Source organism: Passer montanus, unplaced genomic scaffold, assembly GCF_014805655.1.
Source record: "Passer montanus isolate IOZ18808 unplaced genomic scaffold, ASM1480565v1 scaffold53, whole genome shotgun sequence".
Lineage (NCBI taxonomy): Eukaryota > Metazoa > Chordata > Aves > Passeriformes > Passeridae > Passer > Passer montanus.
In genome coordinates, this window is record NW_024370263.1 from 4,090,793 (window position 1) to 4,108,558 (window position 17,766).

A 17,766-nucleotide genomic window follows, 5' to 3' on the forward strand; every position below is an offset into this window, starting at 1 on the left:
TGAGCATCAGGGGATGAGGAGCAGCTGGGCCTGTCTGAGTGCTGCCAGGGGGGCTCATGGGGAGCAATTCTGCCCTGCCAAGCTGGGTTTGTGCTTAAGGGGTGAGGCATTGGTTTGCAGGCAGTTGGGTGGGGTTTGAGCAGCACCCTCTGCCCTGGAGCTGCTCCTGGGAAGCTGCTGCCTTTGATGAATCAGCGCAGGCAGCTGGAAGCAATTCCTGAAATGGTTTGTGGATGCTCTGGCAAGGCTGATGGCTGCTGTGGGGAATTTCAGGCCTGCAGCTGCTCCTGGGGATGGCTGGGGACAGTCTCTGCTGCCCTGGGCCAGGCAGCAGGGCTGGAACCCACAGCTGTCCCCCACCAGCAGGCTCTGGGAGATGCTCCCTGTGCTCCTTGGCAGCCTGGGCTCCACTGACATCACAGAATCCCAGGATGGTTTGGGCTGGAAAGGACCTCAAATACCCATTTGCAATCCCTGCCATGGGCAAGGATTCACCCACTAGACCAGGTTGCTCAGAGCTCCATCCAACCTGGCCAATCCAGGCCTGGGAGGCTGTGACTGGTCAGGACAGAGTTTCCGTAGGCTGGGTATTTTTGAGCACTAGCCATGCTCACTGTATCCCTGGCAAACAGGCCCATGCCCCCTCCTACACTGCAGCTCCTGCTTCTTCCAGGCCACTTCTCCCACCAGCAGCCAGATAAGCAGGACCCAACCCCTCAGTGTTTGCTTGACCCTGGACTCGTTAGAGCAGCAGGCAAAGCCCATTCTGTTTTCAGCACAACTGTTTATTGATAATCTTTGCTTATCCACTGTATGAATGTTACCAACCTTTGGACAGAGCCAGCCTGCTTCCCCAGGGCCTGTGTCCAGGTAGCCAATGCGTGTAGAAATCATGCACTTCAGGTAGTCTGTAACAAGACGGGTGTAAAAAATATCTCAGATGTATTTGAAATCTCTGCCTTCTCTTGCAATCGAACCACTGAAAAGTCTGTAAAGAAGTTGTTGGGGGACAGGGCACAGAGGCAAAGGGTCCCCAGCCAGAGCTGTGAGCATCCACCACACACTGTGCTTTGGGGGGGTGTTATAAACCAGCCCCCAGACCCCACACAGACCCTGGTGCTGGGGGACTTCAGGAAAAGCGTGGTGGTCCCTGGGTGGGCAGGACCTCAGGGTGAGGCCTCATTACTCAGGCTGCAGAATTAACCCCCCTTGGGAAGCTGTCCTGTGGTGTCAGGTCCATGGGAGCTGCCGCTGTGTGTGCCTGCCCTGGCTTGAGGAAAGGAGAAGATGGAGCAGCAGAAGGAATGGTGACCTCCTTTCTTCCTACAGACAGACAAAACCCCCATTCTCTGTTTCCAAACAGCATCCCTGCCCCTGCAGGGCCTCCCAGCTGGGAGCTGGGAAAACTGAGGGTTGCAGATAGAGCAAGGAAGAGATTTGGGCAATTGCTAACGCCCTTGGTCAGACTGAAGAACACGACTGTGTGTGCTGTTCCCTCAGCAGGGTGGAGGTCAGGGCTCCTGCCTTGCTGGGCTGGCAATGGACTCTGCTCCCTGCCTGGGTGACAAAAGGGGTTTCTGAGGGCAGGAGAGCTGGGGAGGCCCAGCTGGCACATGGAGGAAGAAGCAGGAGCCCCAGGAGGGTTCTTTGTGAGCAGAGCTGTGCCCTGCCCAGCCCATCAGACCCAGCCTGGGGGGAGCACAGTGCCTGTGGCAGCCCCCAGTGTCCATCTGTCCGTCCATCCGGGGCCACAGCTGGGCAGGGCAGGCTGGTTGGCTGTTATGGTGGGTGTGTGTTGTTCCTTTGATGACCACGAGAAAAATTTTACATTACATTCAAACGAGCACCCTTGGGTTTGTTACTCTACTTCTGAACACCGCAAAACACAGTAGCAACAGAACACGACGGAGCAGGGGGGCAGCGAGCCCCGGCGGGGCCGAGGCGCCGGCGCTTGGAAAAGAATCCCTGAAGCCAACGATGGAGGAAGGAGATGGGCGCGGATACACGTCACAGTTTCCATTTACAAGACCCCCGGGAGGGAGCACCGAGGCCGTGTGCCGGGAGAGGCCCCGGCCGAGCTGCCCTGAACCCACCAGGCCGGGCAGCGCCGTCATCGTCCCGGCGCGAAGATGAAGTCGAGGGCTTGGCGCTCGGCCGCGGCCACGTTGGGGTGCCACAGGTCCACCATGAACACCACGCGGGGACCCTCCTCCGGGGCACCTGGGGGAGTGGAAACGCACAGTGAGGGTGGGGAGGCACCTCCCCAGTGCAATCCCAGTAAAGAGCTGCTTACTGGGAACTCAGGGACATGGAGCAGGCTCTGGGTGCTTTGGGATTTGAGGATTCCTGAGGCAGGGCCTCCTTGCAGCTGCGTGCTGGGTCTGTGCAGGGAGCAGCTGCTGCGCCACTCCGGCCTTCCTGGCCCTGCACGGAGCTGTGCTTCCCAATCCCACAGCAGGTTTGATGTGGAAGCAACAGCTTTTGTTCTCCCACTCTCTCCGCACGCTCCCCTGCGTAGAACAGCTCTGCCTGATGCTTTTATGCCATGGGCGACTAATGCCGGGTAATCTGGGAGAGCTGGAGCGGAACAGCCTCCGTCAGCGGTGGAGGGAGGGACAATCCAACAATCCAGCGGGCGTGAGGCTGCTCCCCTGCTGGCCTGTCAGCGCCGAGCTGCAGCAGGGCCGGAGGAGGCCGAGGCTGAGCTGCAGCAGGACCAGAGGAGGCCGAGGCTGAGCTGCAGCAGGGCCAGAGGAGGCTGGGGCCGAGCTGCAGCAGGGCCAGAGGAGGCCGGGGCCATGGCACCGCAGCCGGAGCCGCCCTGCAGAGCTCGGCAATGAAGGACGCTGAGCTGCCTTGAGGGGAGAGGGTCAGCAGGCCCTGGGCTGGGCTGGCGCTGCTGTGAAAGCACCACAAGCAAGTCGGGATGGGAGCGAGCCACAGGCTGCTGGGGGGCTCCAGGGGTGTGCCAGGAAAGGGGTGCCAGGATGCCCCAGCACCCTGAGGCAGAGCGAGTGTGTTCATGGGGAGCCCTGCCATGCCAGGGACAGGAATGCTCCCACCTGAGGCCGGCCAGGGCCCTGAGCCCCCAGGATGGACACAGGGACCCCAGCCCTGCTGGGGCAGCAGAACAGACTGAGTGTGAGTGCCCCCCAACTCATCTCCACTCCCCAACACAAAGGGGACACCACGAGGCCCCCCACACTGAACTCACCTTCGTGGAACGCCGTGTGCAGGAAGGAGTCATCGAAGAGCAGGCACCGACCCTCAGCCCAGCACTGGGGCTCGCCCCCCACCACCAGTTCACAGTTGCTGGGCGTCTTCAGACCTTCAGGCACAAAGAGAGAGGACAGGGAGGTCAGGCCGTGCCGAGTTCCCTGTGGTGGGGCAGCAGGGAGCAAACCGAGCTCTGTGTGAGCCCCACGCTGCTGCTGAGGGGCTGCTCCCCTGCAGGGAGTGACCTGAACCCCAAGCCTGGAGCAGATCAGCCCCTGCCCCACTCCCTGTCTGCTCCTTCCTGCCTTTTCACTGTCACCAGCAAGCTCAGCACTGCAGGCACTACTTTCATATCTGGAACAGCTTCCCAGTCCCCAGAGCCCATGGCCCCGAGGTGTGCACAGGGAGCCAGGCTCCCGGGATATTTTCCAACTTCAGGACCAAAGGCAGATCCTGCCTGCTCCTTCCTCCAGCCCTGCAGTGATGACCCTGTCCCAGGCAAGGCTGGGGGAGCAGGAATTGTACTGGGGCTGGAAAATGTGCTCGGCTGTGGCTCTGCCACAAGCTCCCCAGGGACCTGGCCCATCCCTCAGTCCCCATCCAAGGTGCTGCCTCAGGGTGACCCATGGGGCTGCAAGGACAGAAATCTGGGGGAGTCACAAAACGCTTATGGGGAAGCAGCTCTGTGAGGGCCACATGAAGGACAATCTTAGAAATAAAATGGGTCTTTTCTTAAAATACCAGCACAAGCCAAAGCAGTTTGACAGGGGTTGATCCCGTCACCTCCTGCACCAGGACTGTCACCCTCCACAGTGCTGGGGACACTGGAGCTGCTGCAGAGCCATCCTGCCCCAAAGATGAGGCCGTAGTGGAGAAAGGGGTCAGGGCTCACGTGGCTCCTGAACGGTAACGATGCAGCAAACGAGCAGGATGAATCCAAGAGTGATGCCAAACCCAGCGAGCGCAGCAGGGACTCCCAGCTGCCCGGCAAAGCTGGGACTACAAAGCTGCTGTTTCAAAGGCTGCAAAACCCAAAGTCATTTCCCTGCACAACAGCCTCGGCTGGAGATGCTGGAACAGGGAAGCTGAGCTGCTGGGGGGATGCAGGGAGGGAGCAGCCTGCAGCCCTTCCATCCCACCTGCACCCTCAGGATGCTGCCCTGGCCCATGGAAGCTGCCTGTGCCTGGAGTAAATCCTCGGGACTGACTTGCCCCATGGATGGCTGTGCTGGCTTTGCAGATCCAGCTGCCTGAAAAGGCAGGTTGTGTTTTACACACATCCATGGCCTGGGCACAGCAAGAGCAGCATTCCCAGCACCAGGGTGGGGGTGCCAGTGTGCCCCCGGCCCAGTGCAGAGTCCCAGCAGAAGGACAAGTCAATGACCCGTGTCATTCCTCTGCCCAGGGCGTGTGTGCTCCAGGTGTGCTCACCTGAGCCCACTCAGACATCACTGGCTCCTCCCAGGAACCTCTCCCAGCCCCTCATGAGGAGAACGCATCCCCCAGTGCCCCAGAGAGAGGCGTCAGTGACAGAGGCTTCCTCCTGGCACCAGCGAGGGCAGCTCCTGGGACCAGCTCTGAAAACAATTCCCATTCCAAACAAATGGCCAGCACTGCCTGGGTGTGTTTACCCGAGCTGTTGGCTGAACAGGCGCGGTTGGTGTTTGCCAGCCGGGCCCGTGCGGTGCCTCCCCCGGCACGGTCGGTGCTGTGCCAGCCCAGCCATCTGTGCCGTGTGGGCTCTCCCCATCCCTGCCCGCCGAGCAGGGAGCGCTGTGCCACCAACCCAGCGCCTGACCCGCCACAGGGGACACCCCAGGACCCCTCTACCCTCACCTGCAGCTTTGCAAGCCCCAAAGCAGCATCTCTGCTTCCATCCACCCATATCGAGTGCGGAGCACTGTGCCACCAACCCAGCGCCTGACTCGCAGCAGGGGACACCCCAGGGGACACCCTGCCCTCACCTGCAGCTTTGCAAGCCCCAAAGCAGCATCTCTGCTCCCATCCACCCATGTCCCATGCAAAGCACCCAGGAGATTCCAGGAAAGAGGAGCTGCCAGTGGCACGACACAGTCCTGGAGCAGCGCCCCAGGCTGCCCCACATCCCGGGATGGGAAAGGGACCTGCCTGCAGAGAGGGGGACGTTCAGAGACCCCTATGTAAAATCAGCCCTGTATCACACACCAGCAAGAGTCCACGGCCCTGGATCAGCAGGAGGAGGAGGTGAAACCCTCCTGCTGCTGATCTGGAGATTCTGTGGATGTCAGGTACCCAGGGACTGTCACCACCAAAGCCCCCAAAACCTCCCTCATGCCAAAGCAGAGCAGAGCCCCAGGAGCACGGGGTGCCAGAGACTTTTCTGGGGCTCCTGCACCCAGGCCTGGCTGCCACCCTCCACACCCTCCCAACACACGAACCATGGCGCTGGACACTCACCGAGGTGGCAGCGGATGCGGATGTTGGTGGGCCCGTAGTGCTCGGCGATGACGGTGCCTGGGCTCAGCACAGAGATGCAGGCGTTCCCAAAGACATTGTTGCCAATGCAGGTACGGAGGCTCCCGAGCAAGCGGTACGTCCGTGGGCATCTCCGGCAGTTCCTGGGCACGCACATGCCCTGGTTCACCAGGTAGAAGGTGAACCACTCCCCGCTGGGCGTGCTGTTCATTTTCCATCCTTGAGGGAGGCTGCAGTTTGAGAACGCCTTGTACAGGGTCTCAAACTCGCACAGGATGGTCTGGAAGTTGCGCTCCAGCAACTCCACGTCGTGCTTTTGAGCGTCCCGGGAGAAGTAGGGCGTGGTGGGCAAGTCGGGCAGGAAAAAGACTTCTGGCTTCTGGATGGAGGGCCGGCTGTTGAGGTAGCGGCCCTGCTCGCGGATGCCCTTGTGGATCCTGCCCATGCCGGACCAGGAGTAGCGCTTGGCGTACTCCTGCAGGTTGTGGTAGAGTTTCTGGTTGAGGCCGTCGTGGTGCGAGCAGCGCACGCACTCGGGCGACTGGCAGTACACGAACCCGTTCTGCACCCCGTTGGCCTCGGCACTCTGCATCAGCGCGTTCACCGTGGCGTAGGCGCGGGGCTGCTCCCGCCCCACGTGGTAGCAGTACCACACGAACAGGACCAGCAGGCAGGCGACGGCCACCAGGGCCGTGGCGTCGCAGTCGCGGAAAGACTGGATGCCCGTGGCAATGAAATCCCGGAGTCCGTCCAGAGACCAGCTCCAGTCCATCAGCCACTCCAAAGACATGGTGGTGGTGCTGGGAGCGCGCAGCGGGGCCCGGCGGTCACTGCTCGTGGGGCTCAGGGGCACCCACACCATGCAGCCGGGCCGGGGCGCGGCGGGAAGGGGCTGCCATGGGCGAGCGGAGCGGCGGCTCTGCCCTGCGCTCCCCGGAGCTCTGCATTGGCCCCCGGGTCAGCAGCCACGTGGCTGGAGGGTCCCTGCCAGTGTTCCTGGGCCCATCATCCTGAAAGGCAGTGCTGGAGGGAGGTTCTGGGGAGAGAAACCCAGAGGCGTTAGGGAGAGGGCTGCCCCATGAGGTCCCTGCTGGGGTCAGTGCACAGGATACAGCTGGAGCTGTGTGCTGGGAGTGTGTAGGGCACTGGCTCCTCAGGGAGGGGATGGTGGATAAGGAGCTAGCATCAGCCCATGCTGAGTAAATCCCCTGTGCTCTCAACAGCATCTTCCACAAATACCCAAATAAAAGGCCCAGATCCAGGCCCCATCTCCCACTGCCCCAGTGACCATCTCCCCTCCTGCTCATCCGCCAGTTCCTCTCCTAAACTGCTGCCTTATCATGTCTGAAATCTGGCTGCTAAGTGAATATACACTGAGAGTACACACTTCACTGCCCTATCTGGCAGCATATCAGCTTATCCCCTCCATCTGATGGTTCTGAAGTGACTCTCCCTCCAGAGACTGAGCTGTGGGAGAGTCCAGAGCTCAGCCAGCACATGGCCACAGGGCCAGCACATGGCCATGGGAGCAGGTCAGGGTGGTGGCAACAGAGGCAGCTCAGGCTGGTTTGTTTGATTTCACCAGCTCACCAGTAAGAGCACTGACTCTAAGTAGCAAGACGGGTTTATGAGCCAGGAAAGCCATCCAAACCCTCCCCAGCCCTTCCTGCCAAGGTCCTGCAGACTCTCAACGTGCATTTCCTTATCAATGGTGATGGAGACGGGCTGCAGATGGGATCTGACCCTACAGTAGGGATGTGCTGCAGGGCTGGAGACCTGGGATTCAGGCAGTGTTACACCCCAGGGAGGAACATCCACCTCCCTCCACCCTACTTCCTTGTAGCGTGCTGCCTGCGTGCCCCATCCTGGGATCTGCAGTCCACGTGGCATGTCACAGCCTCCCGGGAATCTCAAGATAACTTTCCTCCATCTCCACGGCTGGCATCCCTCCAGACACTCCCGCTTCTCCCGCCCAGGCCTCCCTTCCCGAGGTGCAAGCACAGAGTCGGTGCCGGGGATGTCCCCCGAGGCCAGCACAGCCCCCGTGCTACCTGCAGGACTGGAGCACGTTAGGGAAGGAGCAGAGCCCTGGGTGAGGTGCATTCAGGGTGGCTCCTGCCCTACAAAGGGAACTGCTCAGGCACAGCAGCCACCCTCGGTCAGAGCTGATGGCAATGCAAAGGGGAACAGAGCTGGGGGACTCCGACAGCTTCGGAGTGCCCAGGTCAGAGTCACAGCCTGCAAGGGCAGCACAGCACAAACACGGCCACAGTGCTGCCCCAGGGATGCAGGAAACACCTCAGATCAGGGGGAAACCATCAGAGCAGCAAGAAATCCAAGCCCCCGTGCCCACACACTGCCTCACCCCAGAGAGCCCGGGAGCCTCAGGCTGCAGAGCCCTGGGGTTCTCTGGGCACAATCTCTGTGGGACCAGCCCAGGAGCTGCCTCCTGTGCCAGCACAGCCACCCCACTGCAAACCTGACCAAACCCACCCCCACAGGGGCTGTGCCAGCGCTGGGGCAGGGCCCCAAACATCAGCACTGCTCCCAACACACACCACGTAGCTGGGGTGGCACAGGGCACCCCGTGGGTGCTGTCACCTCCCAGAGATGGCCCTGCACCCAGACGGGTCACATCCAGCACCCCTGGCCTGAGACGCCAGAAAAGGCTCTTCAGCTAATGATAACAGCAGAGCCATTCCAGGGAGGGGAGAGCAATTCCACGTTGCACCGAAGTTGTGCAGGACGTGGAGGCGAGCACCGTGCCAGCAGCAGCCGTGTTACATAAGGAAGGCAGAGGCTCCGATGCAGCACAAAGTTGCATCTCGGTGACTCCGTGGTGGCCACGGCATCTCCTGGAGGCAGCGGGTTCAGCTCAGCCCAGCCAGGGTCCCCGGGCCACGGGCCTGCAGTGGCGGGGATGTCCTCGGCTCCGCACGGCTGGTGTCGCCTTTGGGAGCAGCACGAGGAGCAGGAGCCTTGGGATGAGGCGGGATGCCCGCTGCCACTCCGGAACAGGAGCAGTGGGTGCTCCCTTCACCCTCTCCTGAGCACGCCACCCCGCCGGTGCCACCAGAGTAAGTGTCACCCGCGCGCTGCTCTCACCCAGTGTGACGGTGTCACCCGGCGTGGCGGCGTCAGCGGGTGTCACCGCTGTGGCCGCATCACCCGGCGTGGCGATGGCACGGCCGTGCCGGTGTCCCATCACCCGGCGCGCCGCTGGCACCTGCCGCCGCGCTGTCCCCCGGCGCGGCCGCCCCACGCCGAGCCCCTGCCCCGGCGGGAGGAGGCGGCGATGGTCCCGGGGGAGCGCCCGTCCCGGCCGCGGGCGCCCCGGGACGCGGGGACACGGCCGCGGGGACGCGGGGGCTGGGTGGCCCCGGGAGGTGCGGGGGCACCGGGGGTGCAGCGGGACGCGCAGCGACAGTGGCTGCAAGGATTCAGGCGCTGGGGGCTGCAGCAGTCTGGGGATGCTGGTCCCAGGGGTGGGAGCACGCAGGGATGCAGCCACCGAGGGAATGGGGACTGGCTCCAGGGACACAGGCTGTTAGGGATGCAGCAGTCGGGATGTGCAGGGTTCTGGCTCCAGGGATGCAGGAACACACGCATTCAGGGAGCGAGTACTGGCTCCGGGGATTCCGGCCCCTTGTGCCGCAGCCCTCGGGTTGCAGGGATTGCTTGTCTCCAATAATAAATGCATAAATGCATCTGGCATGCAGGGGACAGGAGCTCCCAGCGAGGCAATGCAATGCCCAAGGTGCAGGCAGCCAGGGAATGTCTCAGCGAGGATGTGAGGGTGTGCTGCGGCACCAGGGATGGGGGGAGACTGTTCCCAGCTTGGGGCGTCCCTTTACAACTCTTTACTGCTAGTGGAGAAACTGTCGTGAGTCCTCCTGCTTGCCTTTTTCCTCCCCAACCCATTTCCTGTTCCCCTAAGCCAATGCTGTCAGTTCCGGGAGCCCCAGGGGATCCAGAGCTCCACTCCTTCCTGCTCCATCGCCCAGGTGCCGGGTGAGCGGCTGAGCTGAGCTGCCCGCGGGCAAATCCCTGGTCCAGACAGATCCTGGGTCCAGGCAGAGCCCTGGTAGTGCTGCCCTGCCCTGCCCTGCCCTGCCCTGCCCTGTGGCAGTGCCACGTCGAGCCGTGTGGGACACGTGTCACCGCCACAGGGCACAAGAAAAACCCTGCCTTGTTTTGCAGATTTTGCCATCCCGTGCCCACGCATCCTCCCCTGGCACTGCTCAGGGCTGTGGAAGTGGAAGCAGAGCTGTCCTGCACAGCCCCTTCAGGTGTGCTTGTGCTTGCTCTGAGCAGCTTCGTCCCTGGCAGTGCTAAAACGCACCTTGTTTTCCATCCTGGCACAGTTTCTGCCTCCTGCTTGGTCCTGCCGTGCCCCCACCGGCACATTCCCCAGCCCGGTGTGCTGCTGCAGGCCCCTGGCAGCGTTGTGTGCTGCAGGGTGAAAGGAATGGGAGTTTTTTTCCAGCTTGCTCCTTCCCAGACCCTCCAGCCTCAGGCACAGCTCCTGCTCCCGGCAGACAGTGCGGCTCTGGGCTCTCCCCTCCTTTCTCCCCTGCCTCTGCCTTCTGAGCTCTCTGCTGCCTCTGGACCAGCCCCTGGTCCCCAGATCCACCACTCATCTCTTCCCTGAAGACCAACCTGGCTTTCCTGCAGGCTCCAAGAGAGCTGGAGAGGGAGTTTGGATGAGGGTGTGGAGTGATAGGGCAAGGACTGGCTTGAAACTGATAATAGGTTTAGATAGAATATTGAAAAGAAATTCTTCATGGGAGTAGTGAGACTCACTGCTGCCCATAGAGCTGTGGCTGCTCCGTCCCTGGAATTGTTCAAGGCCAGGTTGGATAGGGCTTGGAGCAACCTGGGATGGTGGAAGGTGTCCCTGCTCATGGCAAGGGGTTGGAACAAGAGGCGCTTTAGAGGTCCTTTCCAACCCAAACAAATGATTCCATGATTCTGTGATTCCTCAGCACAGGGAAGGCCCCTCCAGGAGCACTGTCCCAGCTCCAGCCTAAACATTCCAGGAAATCCCAGCTCTGGCAGAACACAAGCACAGTTTTGGCAACAGCTGAGAGGAGGACACTGGCAGTGTCTGCCCCAGGAGGACAGCTCAGGAAAAGGGAGAAGGAACCACTGGAGCCAGGAGGCTGCCCACAGACTGGGCTCCTGCCAGGGTGTCACTGGCAGAGCTGTGCCAAGTGCATCCCAGGGCTTTTCCAGCCTTCTTAGCTGGGCAGAGATGCTGTGCCTGACATGGAATGGGCAGGGATTCTGTGCCTGACACAGGCTCTGCAGGGATGCTGTGCCTGACACAGGCTGGGCAGGGATGCTGTGCCTGGTACAGGCTGGGCAGGGATGCTGTGCCTGGTACAGGCTGGGCAGGGATGCTGTGCCTGACACGGGCTGTGCAGGGATGCTGTGCCTGACACAGGCTGTGCAGGGATGCTGTGCCTGACACGGGCTGTGCAGGGATGCTGTGCCTGACATGGAATGGGCAGGGATTCTGTGCCTGACACAGGCTGGGCAGGGATGCTGTTGCCTCACCAGCCTCCAGTGCAGCTTGCAGGGAATCAAGGGGTCCCTGCTGCTCCATGCCTGCCTCGGGGGTCCCTCGGCCGTGTGGCTGCCGTGGCACGGCCCCGCTGTGCCCCCACCCGGCCCCAGGGAGGGGGAGGCCGCTGTGGCCGAGGCTGCTGGGCCCAGACAAAGCTCCATCCGCAGCACAACGCCTGAGGCCAGAGATTGGCTCCGGCTTTACGTCACCGAGGAGGAACGGCAGCATGAAGGGCTTTTTTTTTTTCCCCTTCATTTTAATTCTCTTGCAATCTCTGTCCAAAAATAACCCAATCTCCCTCCCCCAGGAATGCTCTGCATCAGAGCCTTGGCTCCCTCGCCCCCTGTGCATTAGCCTGGCAGCTGCTGAGCAAAGCCATTATCGATGTCACAGCGTAACCTTGGTTAGAGGCACGCCTGGGGAGGCAGCGCTGTTGCATTGTTTTGGGTGCGGAGGGGCAGGGACAGAGGGGAGCCCCAGGTTTCCTCGGCCGGGCATTTCTCGGGGTGTGGGGTGGGGTGGGCTGAGCATCCCCCTCCCTCCCCGCCGCCAGGGACACCTGGGGCTGCTGGCATCAGGGAATGCTATCCCAGCTGGGGTGTCCCGGTGGCGCTGCTCCTTGGCGAGGTGACAAGTCACTGTGACAGAGCAGAGCCGTGCTCAGGGTCCCGTGGTGCCCCCGCAGGACCTTGCCCTGCCCACACTTGAGGAAAACCTCTCAGGGGCTCGTTTCTTCTCCCACCGGGGCAGTTCAGCCCGGAGAGGCTCCCAGGGAGCAGGGGGGGACTTTTCTTTTCCCACCCAGCCCCGGGCTCCTCCCAAGCTGTGCCTGCCTGTGTGGGATGCAGCCCCGTGCATACCGGGGGTGGGTGAGGCAGCCCCCTCCTGTCCCCACAATGGTCTCCCTGTAGTTTTGGGGAGCTGCCAGGTGACAGCCACAGGTTGTTGGGCAGCTGATGGGTGAGCAGGGCACAGGCAGGATGGACCCCTGCCCAATGGGGTTGGGCTACCAGGGCTCCCCAAAACTTTCTACATGTCCTTTGTGACATGGCCAAGGGTGTCCAGTGGGGTCCCAGTGCCTCAGGGCAGCACCCACCCACTCTGTGGACATCACTGGGCTGGGCTGGCATGGGAAGGGGCAATGCTGAATTCAAGGGGTACAGGGAGAGCCAGCACTGGCTCCTGTGGGGTGGCACAGAGAGGGGAGATGTCCCCAGGGCCATGCCAGGTCACCTCATGTCCCAGCAGGGCTCAGGTGCCTCCATCCCACAGGAGCAGGGGGCACTGTGGGGCTGCACCAGGGCAGGACCTGGCACTCAGAGCCAAGGCAGTGGCTTTGGGCCACCATCCCACAGCAGGGCATGCAGCGTGCCCGGCCCTCACCCTGCCCTGCATGGCTGCAGCCTGCGGCCAGAGTGTCTGCAAGATGATTTCAGACATTTAAAAATACAGAACAATTGTTATCAAGGTTATACTGAATGCTAGAGCTTCCCACGGAACTACTTGATCATGTTCAAAAATATTTAATCCCAGCAATTTTCACATTGTTCTTATAAAAACAGACATGTATGAAGGGAAATGAAATGCTTCGTACATTTTTTGGCACTTTTTTTTTTCTCTTTTTTTTTCCTCTTTTTTTTTTTTTAACCATTACAAATTACAAACACACATTCGTTGTTTTGAAAGGAAAACCCCTAAATCCCAGCTGTACACCGCAGAGCTGCACCAACCACCCCGAGCTCACCCAGCCTCCCGCACTTGCCATTCTTCTACAAGGACAAAAGAAGGACACCAGCAGCCAAGGACGTGGCCCTGCCTTCGCTGCCCTCCCCAGGGGCTGGCTGGGGGACAGCAGGGACAGTGGTGGCCCTTTGGGGTCCGTGTCCCCACCACTGTGTGGCTCTGGCAGGGGTGATGCAGTGAAGGAGTGCAGGGATGGCGAGGGTGGGACTGAGGATGATTTCTGCCTGCTCTGCTCCCCACAGAGTTCCTGTGCTGAAGCCTCCACACATCCCACCTGCCTCTCCTTGCCAACAGCTCCACCTTCATCCCCTGCCCGCCTGGGGGACCCAGCCAGGTGTGGATGCACAGCACAGCCCGCCAGGGCCCCTCCTGCAGCAGGAGCCAGGGAGCCCAGCCCATCCTGCTTACCCTGAGATGCTGCCAGGGGCAGAGAGCGACCCTCGGGGTCGGGGTGATCCTGGCAGGGTGACGGGAAGTGCTGCTGGAGAGGAACAACGGGCAGAGAGCAGAGGGGCACCAGCTGGGAGCTCTGCTCGCTCCAGGGTGGCTTCCAGGGCTCCCAGCTGTGCTGGGCTGGTGGCTGGGTGGCACTGGTTGGTGTTTCTCCACAGAGCATCACCCCAGAGTCCTGGCTCGCTGCCTCTCCACATCCAAAGCGAAGTGGGAAAAGAAAGCAGCACGTACCTCGTGTGTGCCAGGCTGTCCCTGAGCCCTGCAGCGAGGACAGTCCCTGTGCCAGTGCCCCCCGAGCCCCCCGGGGGAGGGTCCCACTGTGGGAGCCGGGAGCTGCGGGGTGGGACCCTGGGGGGGACCCTGCGCTAGCTCAGCTCCCAGCAATCAACCGCAGGCTCTTGCAATGGAGACATCTTTAATTTTTAACAACATCAGAACCGCAAAAATCCCCCTGCGTCTGTGTGGGCAGTGCCGAGGGACGCTCCGCCATGGAGGGGGACATTCTGCCATGGAGGGGGACACAGCAGTGCCCCCGTGCCCCCCTGGCCTCACCAGGACCCAGCTCTGCCCCGGCTCCAGCTGCTGCCTGTGCCCAGGGCTGGGCAGCACACCTATCGCAGTTTAAATAGAATAAATACAGTGAAGAAAACAGTAAAATCTTCAATAGAGAGGCAAAAGGAAAGACAACAGCAGGTCCGGGGGTCCAACCAAACTCCACGTGGTCTCTGGATTAGTTACTGAGGAAGTTCTATGAGAGCACATTAAGTTCGCTGCTGGAGACTCTCTTACCGCTGTCCTTATATCGAAACCTCGTATTCTCGTGTTTCCTGCAAGCAAGGAGAAGCCAGTTGAGGGCAGCAGCTGCATTTCAGGATCATCTCCCCATTCCCAGGCAGCAAGAGAGATCCTGGGTGTTGTTTTGTTCCTAGGGGAGTGATGCCCTCGCAGCCAGTACCCCTCAGCCCCCTGTGCCTCCCCAGCCACACGGAGGGACTCGTGTCCCATTGCTCCCACAGAGCCTGGCTGGACTCATCCCGTGGCTGCCCAACCAGCCAAGCTCCTCAGGAGTGTCCCTAGAGAGGACAGGCAGAGCAGGACTCACCCCTGTCTCATAAATCGGGTTGTCAAACTCCGTTTCTACCGTGATCTGGCTGTAGGGGTGGGAGTACATGAGGGGCAGGCGGAGGCTGGAGTAGTACCGACACCTGCGGGGAGAGCCGGAGTCACTGGGCTGCTCAGACTGATTCCAGAGCCACATCCCCCCAGCCCAGCTCCTCCCAGCACCCCAGAGCGCTCCCAGCACCGTGCCCGGGGCTGTGGCTGGTGAGGGCGATGCTGAGCCAGCCCTGGCCGTGTCCCCGCCCTGTGGAGCCCCACCTGGTGAGATAGATGTACGCTCCTCCCAGCAGCAGGGAGATGATCAGCACCGGGATGAAGATGGCCAAGGCCATATTTCCCCCCTCGAGCGACGTCTCTGCAGCAGCTTCTGCTACTGAAAAGACGAGATCTATTATGTTGGCATTTGCAGGCACCGGGTGATCCCCTCTCTGCCTCTCCCCCTCCTCCCAGGCTCCACCAGGATCCTGCACATCCAGGAAAGCCGCGTCACTCACCTTCGAGAGCGTGTTCAAAGCTGTCTTGGTTCACTGGAAGAGAGATGGAGAGTTACTGGTCTCTAGCTGGGTTTGACTGGGTGCTGGCAGCTGTTGCCTGCTGGAAACCCCAAACCGGGGATCTCCTGGGATCTCCTGTCCCAAACCACACTGTGAACTCCCAGTTTTTAATAAGCGTATTAAAACGCTTATTAAAGCGTTTGGTGTCTGTAAGCATGTGGCCAGGACTGAGCAGGCTGGGCTGAGCAGAGCCCAGATCTAGAGAAGCTCCAGCTCTCAGCTGAGTTCAGCTCCCAGCTGAGCTGCAGCCAGACCACAGCTGTCTCAGGCTGGGGACAGAGGTGTTGGCTGTCCCCTTGCCCCCTCCCCTTCCCTGTTACCTTTGCAGATGGGCAGGGGGCCACTCCAGTGGGATGGCTGGCCCAGGATGCATTTGATGGTCACCTCCCCCATCAGTTCAAAGCCCTCATAGCACATGAAGGTCAGGGACTCTCCTGGCAGGTAGAGGCGCTTGTAAAGAATTTGGTACCCATTTTCTGGCAGCCCTGGGTTATCACAGGCCAGCGACTCCTCAGCTGAAAGGGAATGAAACACATCCAGGGTGAGCACGAGGGAGACAAGGAGCCTGGGGGCAGTGAGGAAACACCCAAGCTCTCACTCCCCTCTGCTTCCAGGTAGCTCAAGGATCTGCACCACCCCCAGAGCTGGGCAGGGTCCTGGCTGCAGGAAGATCACCCAGGACCCCCAGAGAGGAGCTGGACTGCAGGGGAGCAGGAGAGAGCACCCAGACTTACAGACACAGTGCGGGAGCCGCGAGGTCCAGATGGGGGTGCCGGTCTCGCGGCTGTAGCAGGTGAGCAGGGAGCTGCCCTCCAGCACGAAGCCGGGGTTGCAGGTGTACTGGATGGTGGTGCCCACCAGCAGCACCGGGTCCGAGATGAGGCGGGTGGAGTGCTCCACCTCCCCCGGGTCCGTGCAGTACATAACTGGGGAGAGAGGATGGCTGAGGGGAGCCCCTCGGAGCTGGGGCCCCTCAGAGCTGGGAGCACCTTGGATCTGGGGCCCCTTGGAGCTGGGATCCCCTCAGAGCTGGGAACATCTTGGAGTAGGAGCCCCTCAGAGCTGGGGCCCCTTGGAACTGGGAGCCCCTCAGAGCTGGGAGCACCTTGGAACTGGGAGCCCCTTGGACCTGGGAGCCCCTCAGAGCTGGGGCCCCTTGGAACTGGGAGCACCTTGGAGCTGGGAGCCCCTTGGAGCTATGAAAACCTTGGAGCTGGGAGCTCCTCAGAGCTGGGAGCACCTTGGACCTGGGAGCACCTTGGAACTGGGAGCCCCTTGGACCTGGGAGCCCCTCAGAGCTGGGGCCCCTTGGAACTGGGAGCACCTCAGAGCTGGGAGCACCTTGGAACTGGGAGCCCCTGGGAGCAGGACCAGTGCTGTTACAGGGTGTGGGACAGGGACAGCAGCACCTTCCCATGGGGCACTTACTCTTTTCACAGAAGGGAGGGTCACTGCTCCAGCTGAGGTCCCACTGGCAGGTGAGGGTGTCACTGCCCACGATGTCATAGCCCGGGTCACACTGGTAGGTGATCTTGGCCCCTCTCACCAGCTCTGTGTGTGAAGTGGTCTTCCAGCCGTTCTGGATCTCAGGCAGGTCAGAGCAGGAGTCGTTGCGGGACACCTCTGCAGCCCAGAGGGGTTCTGGCTGTCACCAACCGAGCAGGACCCACGGCACAGCCCTCCCCAGAGCCACCCCAGCTGGACACACGGCTCTTCCCGAGGGCCTGTCCCTCCCCACAGCTCACAAATGGCACAGCTGGTGTGCAGGCAGCATCCCCTGGGCACAGGGAAGGGCAGCAGGGGGGGACAGGGGCTCTGTGAAGCCTCCCCAGCCCTGACCCTACAGGCAGAGAGAGGGCTGGGCTGGTGAAAATGGGACAGGGTCTGCGCTGGGGTCAGGATAAGCTGGGAGCACCAGGCTCAGCTCCAGCTGTGGGTGCAGGAGAGGTGCCAGCACCACGGTCACAGCACAGCTGGTTTGCTCACAGCAGGATTTGTTCCCTGCTTCCCCCAGGCTGGTTTGCTCAGGTGAGGGGCTGTGCCCTGCCCTCCCCAGCCCCGTGTGCTGCAGAGCACCGAGCAGGGCCCTGCAGCCTCCCAGTGCTCTGCATTGCAGCTCGCTCTGTTTGTCACAGCCAGGGCTGTCAGCAGCACAAGGAAAACATGCCTGAAGGAGTCTGGCACGGGAAGCAGGGTGGGGAAGAGGCAGCCATGGGGATGGAATGCCCCTCACAGTCCTTGTCTCTGCCGTGGGCACACACAGCCCCAGCCTGGCAGGCACAGCTGCCCCGAAGGACAATGGAACAGATGTGTGCAGCCTGAGCTGCTCTGGAGCACAGAGATGGGGACATCCACCTCAGGAGCCCACCCAGCGACTGGCTTCAGTGAGCACCCCTGCCTGACAGGGTGTCTGTGGGGGACCTACATCCCTGTTCCCAGCAGTTTCTTTCCCTCTGGGCCAGAGCAGGGCTAACAGGGACCAAACCTGCCTTGCTGCCAGCCTGAAGGAGGGGACACATAGAGGGACACGCCAGAAGTGACTGACCCAGAGACCTGCACTGGGCTGGGGGTCCTGCAGGAGGTTCAGGGTGGGATGAGAAGGGGGTGCTGCTGCCACAGTGACTCTCCCTGCTGCCAGACCCTGCACCTGGACATTCT

The 17,766-nt window shown here is 61.3% G+C and overlaps 2 protein-coding genes across 3 annotated transcripts in view; both read right to left on the bottom strand.

The window, feature by feature from the left end:
• Positions 1–781: 781 nt before the first annotated feature.
• On the bottom strand, positions 782–6,896 carry ASPHD2 (aspartate beta-hydroxylase domain containing 2). Its single transcript, XM_039724527.1, has 3 exons — positions 5,653–6,896; positions 3,215–3,328; positions 782–2,220 (listed from the first exon to the last, which is right to left on the bottom strand). The coding sequence occupies exons 1-3, from the start codon at positions 6,530–6,532 to the stop codon at positions 2,111–2,113; spliced, it is 1,104 nt and encodes a 367-aa protein (XP_039580461.1). The 5' UTR covers positions 6,533–6,896; the 3' UTR covers positions 782–2,110.
• Positions 6,897–12,746: 5,850 nt separating this feature from the next.
• The window catches only part of SEZ6L (seizure related 6 homolog like), a 37,992-nt gene continuing 32,972 nt past the window's right edge, over positions 12,747–17,766 (bottom strand). The window contains exons 11-17 of one of the 2 annotated variants that reach the window (XM_039724834.1): positions 16,537–16,731; positions 15,843–16,034; positions 15,429–15,623; positions 15,049–15,081; positions 14,813–14,924; positions 14,538–14,640; positions 12,747–14,262 (exon numbers count right to left, since the gene is read on the bottom strand). In XM_039724834.1, coding sequence (XP_039580768.1) covers positions 14,233–14,262; positions 14,538–14,640; positions 14,813–14,924; positions 15,049–15,081; positions 15,429–15,623; positions 15,843–16,034; positions 16,537–16,731 — 860 coding nt within the window. In that variant the 3' untranslated portion in view covers positions 12,747–14,232. Of the gene's footprint in view, positions 14,263–14,537; positions 14,641–14,812; positions 14,928–15,048; positions 15,082–15,428; positions 15,624–15,842; positions 16,035–16,536; positions 16,732–17,766 lie in introns of both variants that reach the window. The other variant, XM_039724833.1, reaches the window with a different exon arrangement.